The 17,204-nt window shown below is 37.7% G+C and overlaps 1 protein-coding gene across 6 annotated transcripts in view; it reads right to left on the bottom strand.

Annotated features, from left to right (window-relative positions):
• Positions 1-17,204, bottom strand: part of SYNE2 (spectrin repeat containing nuclear envelope protein 2) — a 415,658-nt gene that overhangs the window by 343,398 nt on the left and 55,056 nt on the right. For all 6 annotated transcript variants that reach the window (XM_027842877.1, XM_027842872.1, XM_027842874.1 and 3 more), the window contains exon 2: positions 15,909-16,038. In XM_027842877.1, coding sequence (XP_027698678.1) covers positions 15,909-15,987 — 79 coding nt within the window. In that variant the 5' untranslated portion in view covers positions 15,988-16,038. The remainder of the gene's footprint in view (positions 1-15,908; positions 16,039-17,204) is intronic.

Genomic DNA, 17,204 nt, shown 5'->3' with positions numbered 1-17,204 from the left:
ACTTCTGTCAAATGGGTGGGAATTCCATGCAAAGGCCTTTTATTTATCCCTTTCCTCTTTCACAGACTTCTCTTTGGTAACCATAAGTTAAGTGTCACATCCACCTCACTACCTCAAGGGAAAAAAGAAAAGCCATAACACTATCTCAATATGACTCATGTTTCTGACACAGCCAACTCTTAGCTCTGGGGCCCTTTTCTTTTAGTTAAGGTTTTTTGTTTTGTTTTGTTTTGAATTTACTCAATAGTAAGGTATAATCACAAAATGAGCAAACTCAAGAAGATTCTGAATTTTTTTCAAAGTATGGATTTCTTGTAAATTAACAAATAGGCAGTCCTATGCTTTAATTCTTCTAGACCCCTGGGGCTGTTTTTATAAAAATAGTTGAGTTTTTTAGTGCATCGAAACTCAAGAGCCATAACTAGGAATTCCTTCAACTGGGGAAAAGACAGTTGAGATCAGGGAGAGGGGCAGAGCTGGCGGCCCATTCCCCAGAAAGTCTGACTAAGTACTCAATAGAACTTAGGAGAAGATAGATGCCAGTACAATGGGAACCAAAGATGGAAGCCAAAGATTCTAGCTTTAGGATTCAGGGATTGCTGCACTGCAGCAATGCAGGTGTGTGGAGGGCTCAGAGGGAATGGGCAGCTCTCATAGTGGGAAGAAGAATGGCCTTCTAAATATCAGTGCCCTGGGGTAGAATCCCTTTTGCTGTGTGCTGATTATGGTATTAACAGAGCTACCACATAGATATCTGTTAGGCTAAGAACTTATTTTTATCATATAAGGAACATTAAAGATTCATTCTAAGCCATTCTCATCTTTGAATCTACTCTGACCTGTTCATATCTTCATTTCTTTTAGTCCTGCCAAAATGTCACAGCATATGCTATGTCTTACCTGGAGTCCAACATAACAAATATGAAAAATCTCAAGTATGGCAGCCAAGTATTAAAATACACAAATTACATTATTTCCTTCAGGTAAATGCTCAGTGAATAATGTGTGAATTAGATATGTAGTAATAACTTTTCTACAATGACTCATATTTCACTGCTGAGCCCCTCAGAGTAATGCTATGATCTACACAGAAAGGGTAGTATTTTTTAATTCTATTAAAATGCCATCTAGAAGATAACAGTTCTAAATAAAACATATAAGGATTGTTTGAAATTGCATGGTAACTTGGCCCAATGTGGCTTTAGACAGGTTCCTGCAGTCTGTTAATCATTCACTAGCATTTTTGGCAAGACCACATGGAAGGAAACTCTTGGAGTGGTAGAAGAGGTAGTAATACGATAGAACTTCTTCCTGGTGACTGTGTCCACTTAATGACAACACTGTATTCAGAATACTGCTGTCGAAAATTATTGACTTAAAGATTTTTTAAATAAAAAATATCAGATAGTTACATAAACCTATTATGTTATTGTGAACAAGAGGAGGAAACAAAAACATAAATGAAGTCATAAAAGTTAAAAATGTCTTAAAGGTTTTCTATAAAATTTCTAGAAATGAGTCAACCTCCTCAGACTACTTCTAGTCATTATCCATTTAACTCACAAAAGGGTGCAGGTATATACGGCATCATTTTTCATCTTTTCTTAACTGAAGGAAGTTTGGGGAAGAAAAGATCCTTTGAAAAAGTATTTTATTTACAAGAATTTACTTGAAGCATATTGATACTAAAAATAAGTATTTGGATTACAAAATAGATTTTTCCCATACTTTTAAGTACTTTTAAAACAGATTCTCAGGAGAAGATACTATAAACAAACAAACTGCTAATAATCCTGCAAGAGAGCTATAGCCAGGATGAGATCACTTTATTTTTTCTCTCTCCCAGAAAGACTGCTATCATTGGTCACAGGTAAACATTTCCTTATAACCAGGGACCAAAGGCATAAATGCTCTCTGAAAGTCTTCTCTCACTTTCATATCAGACTAGGTAAGCTAAGATTAACAAAAACAACCAACTCTGTCTGAATGGTTTGTCTTAGGAGTTTACAGTCTATGCTACAAATGCCACATGCAGCAAAGCTAGTCAGCCATGCAGGGGAAAACACTCCCTGCCACCCACTATTGTCCCCAACCATCTGCTATGCCCTGGGAGCTTGGACTTAATATACTGTGTTGCTTGAAGCCTATTACTTAAGAGAACACTTTCAGTCAGCTCAGATGAGCTGGTTGGGCAGGATTTCCACATGCCCAGAAGAAATACAGTCACCCACCCATTGTGCCAGAGGGAATCCCTGGAAGGTTCCCACACTCTTTCTGAAAGGGTACCAACCTTTGGGAGATCAAACAAGATAATATTTATGAAGCACTGTTTTATTAACAGCAGACATAACTGGTTGCCAGAGTGAATGCAAATGCTTCATTTTTTTAACCAAGAATTATAACCTGTCCTCACCAAATACCTTATCAGAAGCATAAAACAGACTGCATTGAATTTCAACTGCTTTTATTTCACTCTAGTGAGATTGAAATGGTCCAAGATCAGAATCCAAAAAGAAGAAAAAAGGGGCTTGGAAGTAGTTTGCTTTTATATGTATGTTGTTCAGTTGTTTCAGTCATGTGACCCCATTTGGAGTTTTCTTGTCAAAGATATTGGAGTAGGTTTGCCATTTTCTTCTCCAGTTCATCTTACAGATGAGAAAACTGAAGCTAACAGAGTTAAGTGACTTGCCCAGGGTCACACAGTAAATGTCTGAGGCCAGATTTGAACTCAAGAAAATGAACCTTACTGACTCTAGGCCTGACACTCTATTCACCTATACCACCTCTCTGCTTGTATAGCTGGTATTTATATAGCACTTTAAAGTTTGCAAAGTACTTTATTTATGTTATCTCATATAATCCTCACAGCAACCCTGTCAGGTAGGTGTTATTATGATCCCCATTTTACAGAGGAAGAAACTGAGGCTCAGAGGGTCTCCCAGCTAGGAAGTGTCTAAGACAGGATTCAAATTCTGGTATTTCTGACTCCAAAGCCAACACTCCCATTGGCATATATCATTTATGAGATAGAATATAAGCCCCTTAAGAGCAATGACTATTCCATTTTGGTTTTTGTATCCCTAGCAACTAGCACATGACCTATGGCAAAGTAGATGCTTAATAAATAATTGATTGATTGATTGATAATTCATGAATGGTATGATCAGCCCAAGAGTAATCTGGAACTTGTAGTTCTATAACATATAGTTGACTATCCAGAAAGTCTACAAGTTGGCCAAATAACCACATTTTAAATACTAAAAGCAAAACAGAGGCACAAGATGTTAACAATTAAAAATGGGAGGAGCCAAGACGGTGGAGTAGCAGGAAGATGTACAGCCAACCCCACCCCTTCCAGTATTGATCATGAAATCTAAGATAAAAAATCATGGCAAGTCATTTTTCTAGCCTACGTGGGCATAGAGAGACAGAGAGGTCTATGAACACTGAGGATGGGATCTGGCCAAGAATGGCCATTCATAGCATTCCATGACAGGGAAAAGCATCAGGACAAAAAAAGATTCCGAATCTAGCAAAGAGGGGCCCAACCTGACTCAGTTTGCAAGAATAGATGCTAACTGGCTATTCTGTTGCTTACTACCCAGTTTCAGGTCCAGGGCTGACAGAGGGGAAGGGAGATCTATGCCTAGGGTTTGAGTTCCATGATGAGAAGTAGTCTGGGCCTTAGATTGTGGTTCAAGCAATGAGTAAGTTCAGAGGCAAGCAGCAGCTGACTTCCAATCTCACAACTCCAACTGCCTTTCAGAAATATAGAACTGGATGTCCAGTAGGCATCTTAAACTCAATATATGCAAAGCAAAACTTATTAACTTTCCCCCTAACTCCCACCCCTGACCTTCCCTATTATTGTAGAGAGGGATGTCATCTTCTCAGTCTCTCAGGCTCTCAACTAGGAGTCATCGTGAACTCCTCATTATCTCTCACTCCCCACATCCAAGTTGTGGGCCAAGGCCTACCAATGTCACCTTTGCAACATCTCTCAAATACTCCCTTATCTCTTCTGACACTGCCTCATCACCTCATGCCTGGATTATTGCAATAACCTGCTGGTGGGTCAGCCTACCTCAGGTCTCTCCCTACTCCAATCCATCCTCCATTCAGCCATTGAAGTGATTTTCCTAAAGCCCAGGACCACTCTATTCAGTGAACTCCAGGGTTTCCTATTGCCTCTAGGATAAAATACAAAATGCTCTGTTTGGCATTCAAATCCCTTCATAACCTAAACCTAGTCCCTTCCTACCTTTCCAGTCTTCTTGTCCTTTACTCCCCAATACATACTCTTTGATCCAGTGACACTGGCCTCCTGGCTGTTCCACAAACAAGATATTCCATCTCCCCTCTTCCATCATTTTCTCTGGCTGTCCCCCATGCCTGGAATGTTCTCCTTCCTCCTCTCCAACTACTGACCTCTATGGTTTCAGGTCCCAGCAAAAGTCCCATCTTCTACAGAAAGCCTTCCCCAATCTCTCCTAGTTCTAGTGCCTTTCCTCTGTTAATTATTTCTTACATATCCCATATATCACCTGCTTTGTCTATATTTGTCTGGATGCTATCTCCCCCATTCCATTGTGTAAGCTCTTTGAAGGCAGGGACTGTCTTTTGCCTCTTTTTGTTTCACCAGCACTTAGCATAATGCCTGGCACATAGCAGACATATTGATTGATAATTGTAGATTATTTTGATTGACTGAACCAAGGAATGGAGTGGGGTCCCAGTTCCAGCCTTCAAAATCTTATTTAATCCATAATATAATCCATAAAACTGTATTAATAATAGTAACCTAAGATCTGGCTCCTGAGATAAGCATACAGGAGAGAAGATTCCCCCACCTTTCCTACAGGCAATATTTTGAAATAAATGAAATGAGTCTTTGACAACTTTCATCATCCCTTTCTCCACCCCTTTTTCACCTCTTTGTGCCCTTTCTCCAAGTCCTAGGTGGCCAGGTGTCTCTTGCTATTCTAAATCTCCCACCATAACATCCCACCCACTCCTGCTATCCTACAGTGTGTTCCTTGTTGAAAAATTCTCTTCCTAATGTCCCCCTCCCCCCAAATCCAAAATCCTATTTCCTAAGTGCTGAGGTCTACTAAATGTTAGGAAGAAATAATCTTTTAATCTAAATCTAATTAGTAATTATGCATAAATGAGTCCCCTTAACCCATTTTAACCTAAATCAATTGTTAATCAGTGGGACTGTAGGCCACGGAAGGAATTTTCTTGGGAGTCCACCCCTCCCAAAGCAGTTGCCTAAGATGTCCCTACTGTTCACATCTTCTAACTTTCATCCATGTCTAGACAGTTTTAATATCTAAAAGCTCTACCCTCCTTGATAAGAGGTCCCAGAGGAGGGATAGAGTGCATTCTGGTAAGGGTTAAAGGTCCCAGCAGTGGAGAAAATAGGGCATTTTAAAGTTGGAAGTTGCCTTATAACACGTAGATAATTGGCCTTATTCTGACATTAAGAAAAGAGCAAATGGCTTCCCTTTAGGAGATACCTAAATTCTGTCTGATAATTATGATTATGCCACTTAATAATCACTTCCAGTTAACAGAGGTAAATTAATAAACCTGCAAAAAAGGAGGAATCTGTGATCTACTCCTGCCTGCTGTCCTACCTGTTCTTTAAATGATACCTCCTGCAGAAGCCTTCCTTCTTTTATCTCTAAAGTCAGTAATGAGCCCTTTCATTCATGATTTTCCTGACCTCCTCCCTCATGCACCATTTGGCTTTCACTTTTCTTGGGCACTTTGTAGGAAATGTAGTATTGAAGCACTGGGACCTGAAAGGTCATTGGTAGAGAACTCTCAGTCTCTAATCTTCATGAGGTTGTTATGAGGATCAAATAAGATAATATATGTAAAGCTCTTAGCATGGTGCCTGGCACATAGTAAGTGCTATATAAATGCTAGCTATTATTGTCATTGGGGGCAACTAGGTGGCACGGTGTAGAGAGCGCCAGGCCTGGAGTCAGGAAAACTCCTCTACCTGAGTTCAAATCAAACCTCAGACACTTACTAACTTACTAACCTGGACAAGTCACTTATTCCTATTTGCTTCAGTTTCCTCACCTGTAAAATAAGCTAGAGAAGAAAACCATTCCAGTATCTTTGCCAAGAAAGCCCCAAATGGAGTCACAAAGACTCAGACATGACTGAACAACAATAAAAAACAACAACAACAACAAACTTTGTATATCACTTAGGCAAAGTATAATGCTCTTCACAATGTTGACTCCTACCAGTTTATTTAATCAAGTTGATTTGAACTGACTAGTTGGCATTATATAAATTTTGACACCGTATGTTTGTTTTATACCAGCTTGAAATAAGAGCCTTACAGATTCAATTGTCCTATCATTTTATACAATTTATACATTCCTGAGAAGCCCAGTGTAAACTGATTTTTAAAAATTAACTTTTAAAATGAACTGGGAGGCCTCTTTAAGTGAATTGTAACACCAAGACTTGTATACACCAAAGAATTATTTTGTAAAGTAAATAAAGTATGGAATAGTTACTTTGCACACCTATATTTTCATGTATCAGGCTTACTTAAAAATAGGATACATTCATTGTGATTTTTTTGTAAAAAATCATCAGGTGAAAAAGCAATCTATATTTGGCCAAATATATTATACTGACATTCACACACATCAGCATCTCCCCTTTCATCTTTTACCTATACTGCTTTTCTCCTAGGAGAATACTAATATGTAGGTAAAGCAAAAGGACTCAAAATTTTCTCACACATGAAAATTCAATGAAAAATGAAGCCAAAGGAAAGGCAAAGTATATAAAATTATCTCTAGGTCTGCTACCTGAGTTTTATCACTACCACTTCCATTTCTCAGTCTACTCTAATTTCTTTTAGGCCCCATAGCAATTTTCTTCACTCATCAAGGAGATGAATCATTGTATCTTAAGGCAGACATTTCTATATTTTTCCAGATGTGTTATTCCAAATCAGGGTGGGTCCATCTTTGGGTGTGGCAATTTAGATAAGAGATAAGTTTCCACTTTTAAGGCCAAGCTATCATTCCAAATGAATGCAAATAGGACCGGCTCCATTTAACAAAGGTGAGAACATTAGCTCTCAAAAAGAGATTACTTTTTCCTGTAATTTTTTTTAATCCTGATAGAGTGGATCATGGAGATTTGGTCAAAAGCTTGAGCTTTTGGAAGCTAAAATATGTTTTTTGTGAAATATGAGTACACAGACATTTTGTTGTTGTTCAGTCATATTGGACTCTTTGTGACCCCATGGACCAAAGCAAGTCTATACTGCTCATGAGGTTTTCTTGGCAAAGATACTGGAGTGGTTTGCCATTTCCTTTTCCAGTGGATTGAGGCAAACAGAAGTCAAGCAACTTGACTGGGGTCACATAGCTAATAAATGTCTGAGGCTGGATTTGAACTCAAGTCTTTCTGATTTTAAACCTGGCACAATGTCCACTGGCTATCCACTGAGCCATCTAACTGCCTCTATGACACACAGATATATGGTACCTAAATATTCTGGCACCCAGTTGTCATTTTTAATGTAGATTATCAAGTCTACACAATTTTTCCTCAGAAGACTTTGATCAAGTCCTTCCAAAGAAGCATAGTCAGCTACTAGGTTAAGGATTTGGCAGTAGCTATATGTTCTCCAATGAAAATAGCCTACAACCTTCAAATTACCACCAGCCTTTGCTCTTAAGGGAAGAGGCCAACATGGAGGCACAGGGAATTTACCAACTAGCCTAGGTTTTTAAAAGTTGAAGACATAAGATGGAAGCAAAGGCAGATAAAAGGGGGCAGCTAGGTGGTGCAGTGGATAGAGTACCGGCCCTGAAGTCAGGAGGACCTGAGTTCAAATCCGGCCTCAGACACATAATACTTTCTAGCTGTTTGACCACAGGCAACTCACTTAACCCCAATTGCCTCACTGAAAAAAAAAAAGGCAGATAAAACGATCCTGTAAAATTGGTATCAGGAATGCTGAGCTGAGGCAAGCAAAGGGCAACAAAAAGGGGCTGGGGTTTTTAAAACTACGTTGGGGGAAAGCGAGGGGATCAAAGAAAAGAGAAGACAGCTACATGGGGTAGATGGGATGATGATAAATACTAGCAACAGACAGAAGGCCAAATTACTCAACTCTTACTTTGATTCTGCTTTCTCAGTCAAGGAGAATGACCTTTGCACTAGAAAGGACAGACAGAAAGGAGTGCAACAGGGGTGTGCAGAACATCTGTGGGAATGAGCCTATAGGGGTCATCTAAGGAAGCATGAACCAGGCTCCCTTAGAATTTTCCAGGGACTCCAAGGATGAGTGTGACCAGATATTGAAGGGCCTGTTGGGAACAATGGGATGACAAAGCAATCCCCATATTGGCCATTGAGCAGGAACAGCTATTGAATCGGTGGATCTTTAATAGGGAGCAGTCTACTCTCTGCCTTTTTTGTCCTCCTGCCTAAAGATCATGTCAGAATGGTTTAAAATGCTTCCATAATGACAGAAGGGGGAACAACCTTTTTGTTCACTGTGACAACATGGTGACTGTTCCCATATGGCAGTGAGAGCAGGCTAAGTGAACTGAGCCTGGGCCTTGGGTTCCTTGTTGCTTTTCCATTTCCCTGAGCATAGATGACTGAACAGTGATCCCCAAATGATAGACATGTGTAGCTTTGTGGCACCCAGAAGTTTCTAAGGGAGCTCTGGAGCACATACTTCCTCTGAGGGCCCCATGGGCCCATTCCCACACACATACTATTCAAAGTCCATGACTATCAGAGAGTTGACATAATAAATAAGGAAGTAGTAAGAGGTCACCTATTTGCTTTTAATTAATACTGCAAGGATATACTACCTCCTTGAATAGGAAAAGATATGATAATTATGATTGCCAAGACATTGTGAGATATTTGAAAGATCACAAAAAATAGGAGGGTACCACAAGTTCCGAAAATGTTGACTCTGTTTAAAAAGAAAAGAGAAAGAGAGAAGAGAACAGAGCCTGTATAAGCCTAAGAACTTGACTTCAATTCCTGGGAAAATTCTAAAAGTGTTTATAAATGGTTCACCTAGCAAAAGAAGTGGTAATTACAAAGAGCCAGTTTGGCTTCATCAAGGACAGGTCATGCCCGGGTAATTTTATTTCCTTTTTCACAGGATTATTAAACCAGTAGGTGAGAAGATTGTTATAGATAACACTTTACCTAGACCTTAGCAAAACATTTGGCAAAGTATATAACACTATTTTTATGTGACTATATGTGGTTTAAATGACAATACAGTAAGATGGATGTGAACCTGGTTGGATGGTGCCAATCAGGAAGCAGTTGTTAAAGGTTCAATGACAACTTGGCAGGATGTCTCCAGTGGAGTACCTCAGGGATCCATACTTGGTCCCATGCTATTTAATAAAATGTCAAATGTCAATGACTGGGATAAAGGCATACAGAGCAAGTTATCAATTTGCAGATGACACAAAGTTAAGGACAAAAGTTAACACTTTGAATGGCATGTCAGGATTCAGAAAAATCTTAACAGAATAGAATGGGATGAATTTTAGAAAGATCAAATTTAATTGGAATAAATGTAAAGTCTTACATGTGGATTCAAAAAATCAATTTCCCTAGTAGAAGACAGAGGAAATATTTAGAGAATGGTATGTCTGAAAAATACATAAGAGTATTAGTGGACTGCAAACTCAATATGAGTTTGCAATCTGAAGTGACAGCTATAAAAGCTAATGTGATCTTGGGCACATTAAGAGAGGTATTGCTTTTAGGAATAAGGAAGTCTGTAAATATTCTTCTCTGGTTAGACCAGTCAGTCAATAAGCATTTATTAAGCACCACTGTGTCTCAGGCACATTTCTCATCAGCTGCACTGCTTTTGGACTTCTTAATACTTTTCCATCTTGCTTTTCTGCCACATGAAACCCATTCTCTTGCAAGATTGAGTCAACCCTCATACTCATATCTCATCAGTATGTCATCAGTATTCACCCTGTGCCCCTCTGATGGGACCTTCTGACAGTCTTGAAGGGCATTACATCTGTATCATATAAGGATAGATTGAAAGAATCAGGAAGTTTAGCCTGGAGGAAAGACAACTCCAAGATAGCTGTGTTCAGGTTCTTGAAGAGCTATTATGTGGAAGAGAGATTAGATTTGTTTTTGTTTGTCTGCATGAGGCAAATCTAGGAACAATGGGTAGAAGTTGTAAAGAGGTAAATTTAGGTTGGATATCAAGAAAACTTTCTAACAATTAGAACCATTCAAAAGCTGGACGGATGGATTGCCACAGAAAATGCTGATTTCTCCCTCACTAGGGTTCTTTAAGCAGAGGATTAGTGACCATTTGTTGGGTATGTCATGGGCATACTGACCACTTGTTGCATATACTTTGGGTATAGATTAAAATATATGGCTTCAAAAGTTCTTTGCAATTCTAAAATTCTGTAATTCTGGGGAAAATAATTCATTTTGTGGTTAAGTTTGCATTCTACACTCAAAGAAAATATGTTGTTAGCTAATCCTTAGTTATCTGGAATAAATATTGCAAATTATATGCTATGTATCAACATGATTAGACCCTATCAACGATAATTTTTCAATGATGTCAAACTCAAATAAAAATAGGATCCAATAATCCATCCATAAGGATTCCAACAGGCCACATATCAACTTAATTTCAAAATGTAATGTAAGCTATGTTTTATTGTATTTTTATTTCTTTTATTAAATATTTCCCAATTATATTTTAATCTGGGGATAATCTTGGGAATATTGAGGGGGGCCTACAGTCTGCATATTTGACATCTCTACTTTAAATTACAACTCAAATATCATCCCCTCCAAGTAGCCTCTTTAATCAAGAATTCTTAACATTTTGGGTAAGCATTAGATACCTTTGACATTCTAATGAAGACTACAGACCCCTTCTCAGAATATTGCTTTTAAATATATAAAACAAAATACATATGTCTACAAAAGAAACCAAAAATTGACATGGTTATCAAAGTTTAAAAAAAAAAAAAGTCCATGGACTCCAGGTTAAAAAGACCTGTCTTAAGTCCTAGTGAGGAATGGCTCTTCCCCCTCAGACTTTGTACTTTGTACTAGTACTTTGTACCTCTCTTCTGTACTTACTTATATTATTTTGTACTTAAAAATCTCCAAGATAGCAAGGACTATCTAAATTTTCATCTTTAGCTTTTTAACTCTATCAGCACCTAGTATGCTGGGCATGGTAGGTACTCCATAAATTAGCATTAATAAATAACTTGACAGTGTTGTTTGTCCATCGTTCTTGAAGAAGACTAATGAAATCATGAAGGTGATGTCTTGACTTGCAAGTGAATTGGATTTAAGTGAGCCAGGTCTGTGAAAAGTCACAAGCCTCTGGAATCCTCTGGGTCTAGTGACATGAAATAGATCAGGATACTGGAGATGGCTCTGGATGCAGTGGGAGACGTTGGTTTTTTTAAGCTAAGGTCTTTCCCAGGTCTCAGTTTATCTGAGGCAAAGCCTATTCAATGATTAAGGATAGGTAGGAAATAAGGCCCAAAAAAATGACTTCTTTTACCTAGTCAAAAAAAAATTAGTCTGAGAGGGAGAGATTCTCAGGGTTTCTGGCCCAAACAGAAACAATTGCTACTGACACTCACTCTGAGACATCAAAACCCAAACAATGACCGAGTGAGACTTGGGCTGGGAAAAAAAAAGACTCAAAGGGATAAGACTTTATACAGAATGATAATATTTACTAATAGAAAAAGGGAGGGAGAAAGAGCAGATTTAGGGGGAAAGATAAACTGCTCAGCTACATTGAGTGGGACAGGTAGGTGGAGATGTTCAGAAGACAGTTGGTTTTGTAGGCCTGGACCTCAGAGTCACTGTTATAGACCTGAAGGTTCTTTGCATAGGAGTCATCTTTAAAGCCACAGAAGTAGATGAAATAGCCAAGGTATAGGAAGGATAAAAGAGGAAGGGAGACAGACAGTAATTAAGCACTTACTATGACCAGGGACTGTGCTAAGAGTTTTACAAATATCATTTCATTTGATCCTTACAGCAGTCCTCAGAAGTGGATGCTATTATCATTCCCATTTTATAGCTGAGGAAACTGAGGCAGACAGAGGTTGACTTGCCCAGGACCACATAACTAGTAAATATCTGAGATCAGATTTAAACTCTGACTCCAAGTCCAGAGATCTATCCAATATGCAATCTGGCTGTCTCTGCCTATTTGCCATCAGAAGATGACTGAGGGAACATGCTTAGGGGACAACAACATTTACAAGGTTGGGGAAAAAAAGAACTACCAAATATGATTCACTGTTGGTGGACTAATGGGTGGAAATAACCATTCTGGAAAGCAATTGGAATTAAACACAAAAACTTACTAACCAGTGCATGCCCTCTGGCCCAGTTATACCACTGCTAAACTCATACCCCAGAGAGATGAAACAGGTCCTATATGTAAAAATAGCAGTTCTTTTTGTGGTGGCAAATAACTGGAAACTAAGGGAATACCTGCCAACTGGCTGAACAATGACTGAACAAATTGTGGTGTATGAATGTGGCAGAACACTATTAAGCTATAAAAAATGAAGAAATAGATGATTTCAAAGAGTCACAGAAAGACTTGCATTTACTGATGCAGAGTGAAGAAAGCATAACCAGAAAAACAAATTAAACTATAACAACTTTGAGGACTTTCATAAACTGAGGAAGAAGGAACTGAGCAGAACCAGAGAACAATCTCTACAATAACAATAGTCCTGTAAACACAAACAGCTTTAAAAACTGTAAGAATTGATCAACAGAATGACTATTCATGATGTGAGAGGGCTGATGATGAAGCATGTTATCCACCATCTGACAAAGAGGTGATGGATTGAGGGCATGGAATGAAGGGGTTTTTTTGTTTTTGTTTTTTCACAGTCAATGAGGGAATTTGTTTTGCTCGATTATACTTATTAATTGGTATGAAGAATTTGTTCTTTTCTCTTCAATGAGATGGTATGGTAGGATGGAAAAAAATAAATTTATATTGATTGAAAAAATGAAACCCTAATTTAAAAAAAACCTATGTGTTTTGGGAAAGAGGGTAAATAAACACGTTTATGACTTTGGCAAAAAAAAAAATCTACCCTTTTTTATGTTTTCTTACCACCAAACATAGACTTCATTAGATTTATGCATGTGGACAAATAAAGAGATGAAGCTCCAACCAAACATTCACTAAGTATAAACCTAAATCTATAAATCTTGTTCTGTGAACTATTGCTAACCTTCCCATGCATTGATATAATTTGGCCATGTTTACTATACATGTCCTCTTGATCAGCACTAAATTGTATTTTTTTTTCAAATTTTAATAGAAAAGTAAGCAGTAGCAAATTTAAAAATCATTTTACTCAACTTAATAAGGGATAATTCAAATGTTGGAACAGATCTGTAATCTCTTAGATGTAAGTACATTATTATTAATAAAAGAGTTTTATTCTCCTAGTGCAGAGTTGGTTGCCAAAATGGCACCTGAAGATTAGACCTGGCTACCCCATTCTCCAAGACCTTCAGTCCTATTGTCAAGAATTGTAGAAAGTATTCCTAAAACATTCATTTGAATTGCTTTGGGACGAGTAAATAAATTGTAAATCTTCACTTGGGTTAATATATGCTGTTCCATGAGTTACTGCCCCACATTGCATTGAAATCCAAGAAGCAGATATAATTAAAAATGATCAAAGAGATGCGTAATCACTATCTTCATTCAGTTCTGCTATCTTTCAGTTAACAAAGAAGTTGGATTCTGTTTCTAAATATAACCCTGTGTGTACTGCTTAACTGAAAAATAATTTCTTTTAAAACAATAATCTCTATCCAAACCTGTAACTATACATTTCAGTTGCCTACATATTGTGTTGCTCTGTGAAAATGGTAATTCAGAAGTCTTCTGTGTAGGGCACCATAGTTTTATATCAAAATAGCTAGAGTTGCTAAGAGTTAATTGGCCCTTTTACCTCAAGGTGAAGATCTGGGTTAATAAAAAGTTTATCTAATTAGAGTTAAAAAATGTTAGAAAGACACTCATTTTTTTTTCATTCTCACCACCAATAATTTGGAATCCATATTTTTTAAAGTTATTGTGCATATGCTATTAAGTATTTGGATACTATGAATATTGATCATCAACTTTTTTTTCAAATGTCATTGTTATTATTATTTTTTAATTAATCTATTTATTTATTTTTAGTTTTCAACATTCATTTCCACAAGATTTTGAGTTTCAAATTTTTTCCCATCTCACCCCTCCCCCCAACCCAAGACAACATGCATTCTGAATACCCCTTCCCCTAATCTGCACTCCCTTCTATCACCCCGCCCTTCTCTTATCCCCTTCCCTTTGTATTTTCCTGTAGGGCAGGATAATTTCTATACCCCAAGGCCTGTATATCTTATTTCCCAGTTGCAGATCATCAACTTTTAAAGATAAACCAATGTGGGGGCAGCTAGGTGGCTCAGTGTATACAGCAATTGGCCCTGGATTCAGGAGGACCTGAGTTCAAATTCTGCCTCAGACTCATAACACTTGCTAGCTGTGTGACCCTGGGTGAGTCACCTAACCCCATCGCCTAACCCCCTCCCCCAAAAAAAGATAAAGCAGTGTGTGCAAACTTCACCATCACAAAAAAAAATAGAATGGAAGTTATTAATCTTTTTTAGTGTCATGAACACCTTTAGAAATCTAGTGAAGCTTATGGAACTCTTCTTAGAATAGTAAGTTGATTAGTTTCAGTTGTGTTCAACTCTTTGTGACCCCATTTAGGGTTTACTTAGCAAAGATACTGGAGTGGTTTGCCATTTCCTCCTCCAACTTATTTTTACAGATGAGGAAACTGAGGCAAACAGGGTTACATGACTTGCCCAAGGTTACACAGCTAGTAAGTGTCTAAGGCCAGATTTGAACTCAAGTCTTCCTGACTCCTGACCTGGAACTTTATTCACTGTGCCACCTAGCTGCCCCTTCTTAGAATAATGTCTTCAAATGCATAAAGTAAAAGCCATAGTATTAGAAAGTAAACAAATTATATTGAAATAGAATTATCAAATATTCTTAAAAACAAGTTCAAGGATCCCAGGTTAAAAACTCCTAGAGGGTGAGAGTCCTAAGAAAATGCTATAAACTCGCTTCTTCCATACTAGACACTGTTTTGTTTCCCAGCCCTAAGATCTGCTTTCCCACACAGCCCAACTCTTCTGTCTGACCTTTCACATCAAAGAGCTACTGGATCAAACAGGTACTTAACAAGGAAACAAAACAAAGGCAGAGTGACTGCAGCTATGGAGCTCTCAAAACCACATGAATTTTGCAAACATTACCAAGATACAGTAAAAGACAAACCAAGTCTCCATAAATCTATTTGGTATAAATCCCAAATGGTTTAAAAGTGCCCAAGTTATTAATATGGAATAAGTCTGTGTTGTTATTAAATTGCTAACTCAAATGTATTTCTATAAATAGATGAGGATATAAAACTTAAGAATGTGAAAAAGGTAGAAAAAAGTCACAAAAAAAGATAAGGAAACTATAATAACGAACTTTTCCTTTTTCAGTTAGAAAAAAATAATCAATTATATATGCAATGTACTTAGATTTTTAACTTCTTTTATCCATTCCCCATTTCTCCAGTCAACTGTTACATAAATAACAGACCTAAAGTATATAATTTTTTTAAAGTTTTATCATAGGGTAAATTATAATCTCTGCACATAGAGATAGTGATCAACGTGGTAGCTACAAAATTCCGGAATAGAAAAGAGTAAGGTTTCCTAGGGGTCCATTGGCTAAAACCCAAGTAGATCCATAAAATATCCTTTTAATTTACCTTGTAGTGAAAAGTGGAGATCATCGATGCCAGAGGAAAGCTGTTCATCTTTGGTAGGAGGCATAGGCCCAGATGCCATTCTTTAATGCTATGGAGATGATACCATGTCCTCTGAAGTTAAGGAACAGAGCTGAAAGGAAAATGGGGGAGGGGGAGATACATTAGTAATGTCACAGTTCAGAATGTCTAGTAAAAATACGCACTACCAAATACGCAAGAGAAAAGCCTCCTGTCTTGAACAAACAGGTTTTTTTTTCCTCTTAAGGTGTTTCCTTAGTTTATAGGGGGAAAGTGGCTACACCTTCTTTTTACAATAATAATCCAGTCTTTGCCCTATGACTCCATTCATGTTCTCTGGAATTGCTGGCAGAACTCCCAAAAGAACTAAAATGTGGATTCTGAAATGACTTGTCATGAGAAGGAAACTCCAGCAATTAGAAAAATTCAAATAGGTTGTCCAAAGGAAGTGATGTTAACATCAGCTGATAATATCTTTGGCTATTTTGTTTCTGTCCCCACTTCAAGGACTTTCTTTAAAATATTGTATCTCATTGAATTCCTTTCTTGCTCAGTAGCTATTATAATGCCTTGGAAACAATAGAAGCAGAGCCTTGGAGAGCTTAGGAAATGAAAGTAACAAAGAATGTTTCAGACAAAACTATTCTACTGGGTCTCTTTGCTCCGCTTCCCAAGGTCTTATTTTCTGTATTTGCGTGTTCCTTTTCCCTCCAAGACTAATCTCATCTTTAATTTTGCGTCAAATAATCTACTCCTCCCCCCACCCCCGCCTCATGCAATCAGTTCTGATGCCTAGCTTCATATGTACGAAGTTAGTATTTATTATTCAGGAGGCAGGAATTAAAACACTTCTTCTGACACTGATATTTTGAAGCAAAATATAATATAAGCCAAAGCCAATAGCTAAGCAGAACTGAACAACTAATTGGCCATTTTCAATAATAAATGGAGAAAGTTATGTGTAATGATAATTATAAATTATATTATAAATATTACTATGAATAATAATAACATTGCACCCACAGAATTTGATAAGAATGTTTCTAAAAGTTAGAACAGCAGTGTGGTATAATGAATAGAGAACTAGTGTAGTAAGGAGAGACTCAGGTTCAAGTTCCACTTCTGACATACGTGGGACTATGTGACAGTGGGCAAATAATTTAATCTCTCAATACCCTGGGCAACTCCCTAAATTGTAGACCAAGTGGTGACCTTCACTGATTGGTAGAGGGAATAGCTTTCTCAATGGGAGTTCCCTATACCAATGAAATCATAGGC

This window comes from Vombatus ursinus, unplaced genomic scaffold, assembly GCF_900497805.2.
Source record: "Vombatus ursinus unplaced genomic scaffold, bare-nosed wombat genome assembly UNPS02014893.1, whole genome shotgun sequence".
In the NCBI taxonomy this organism is placed as follows: Eukaryota; Metazoa; Chordata; class Mammalia; order Diprotodontia; family Vombatidae; genus Vombatus; species Vombatus ursinus.
This window is presented reverse-complemented; position numbering and strand designations above follow the sequence as displayed.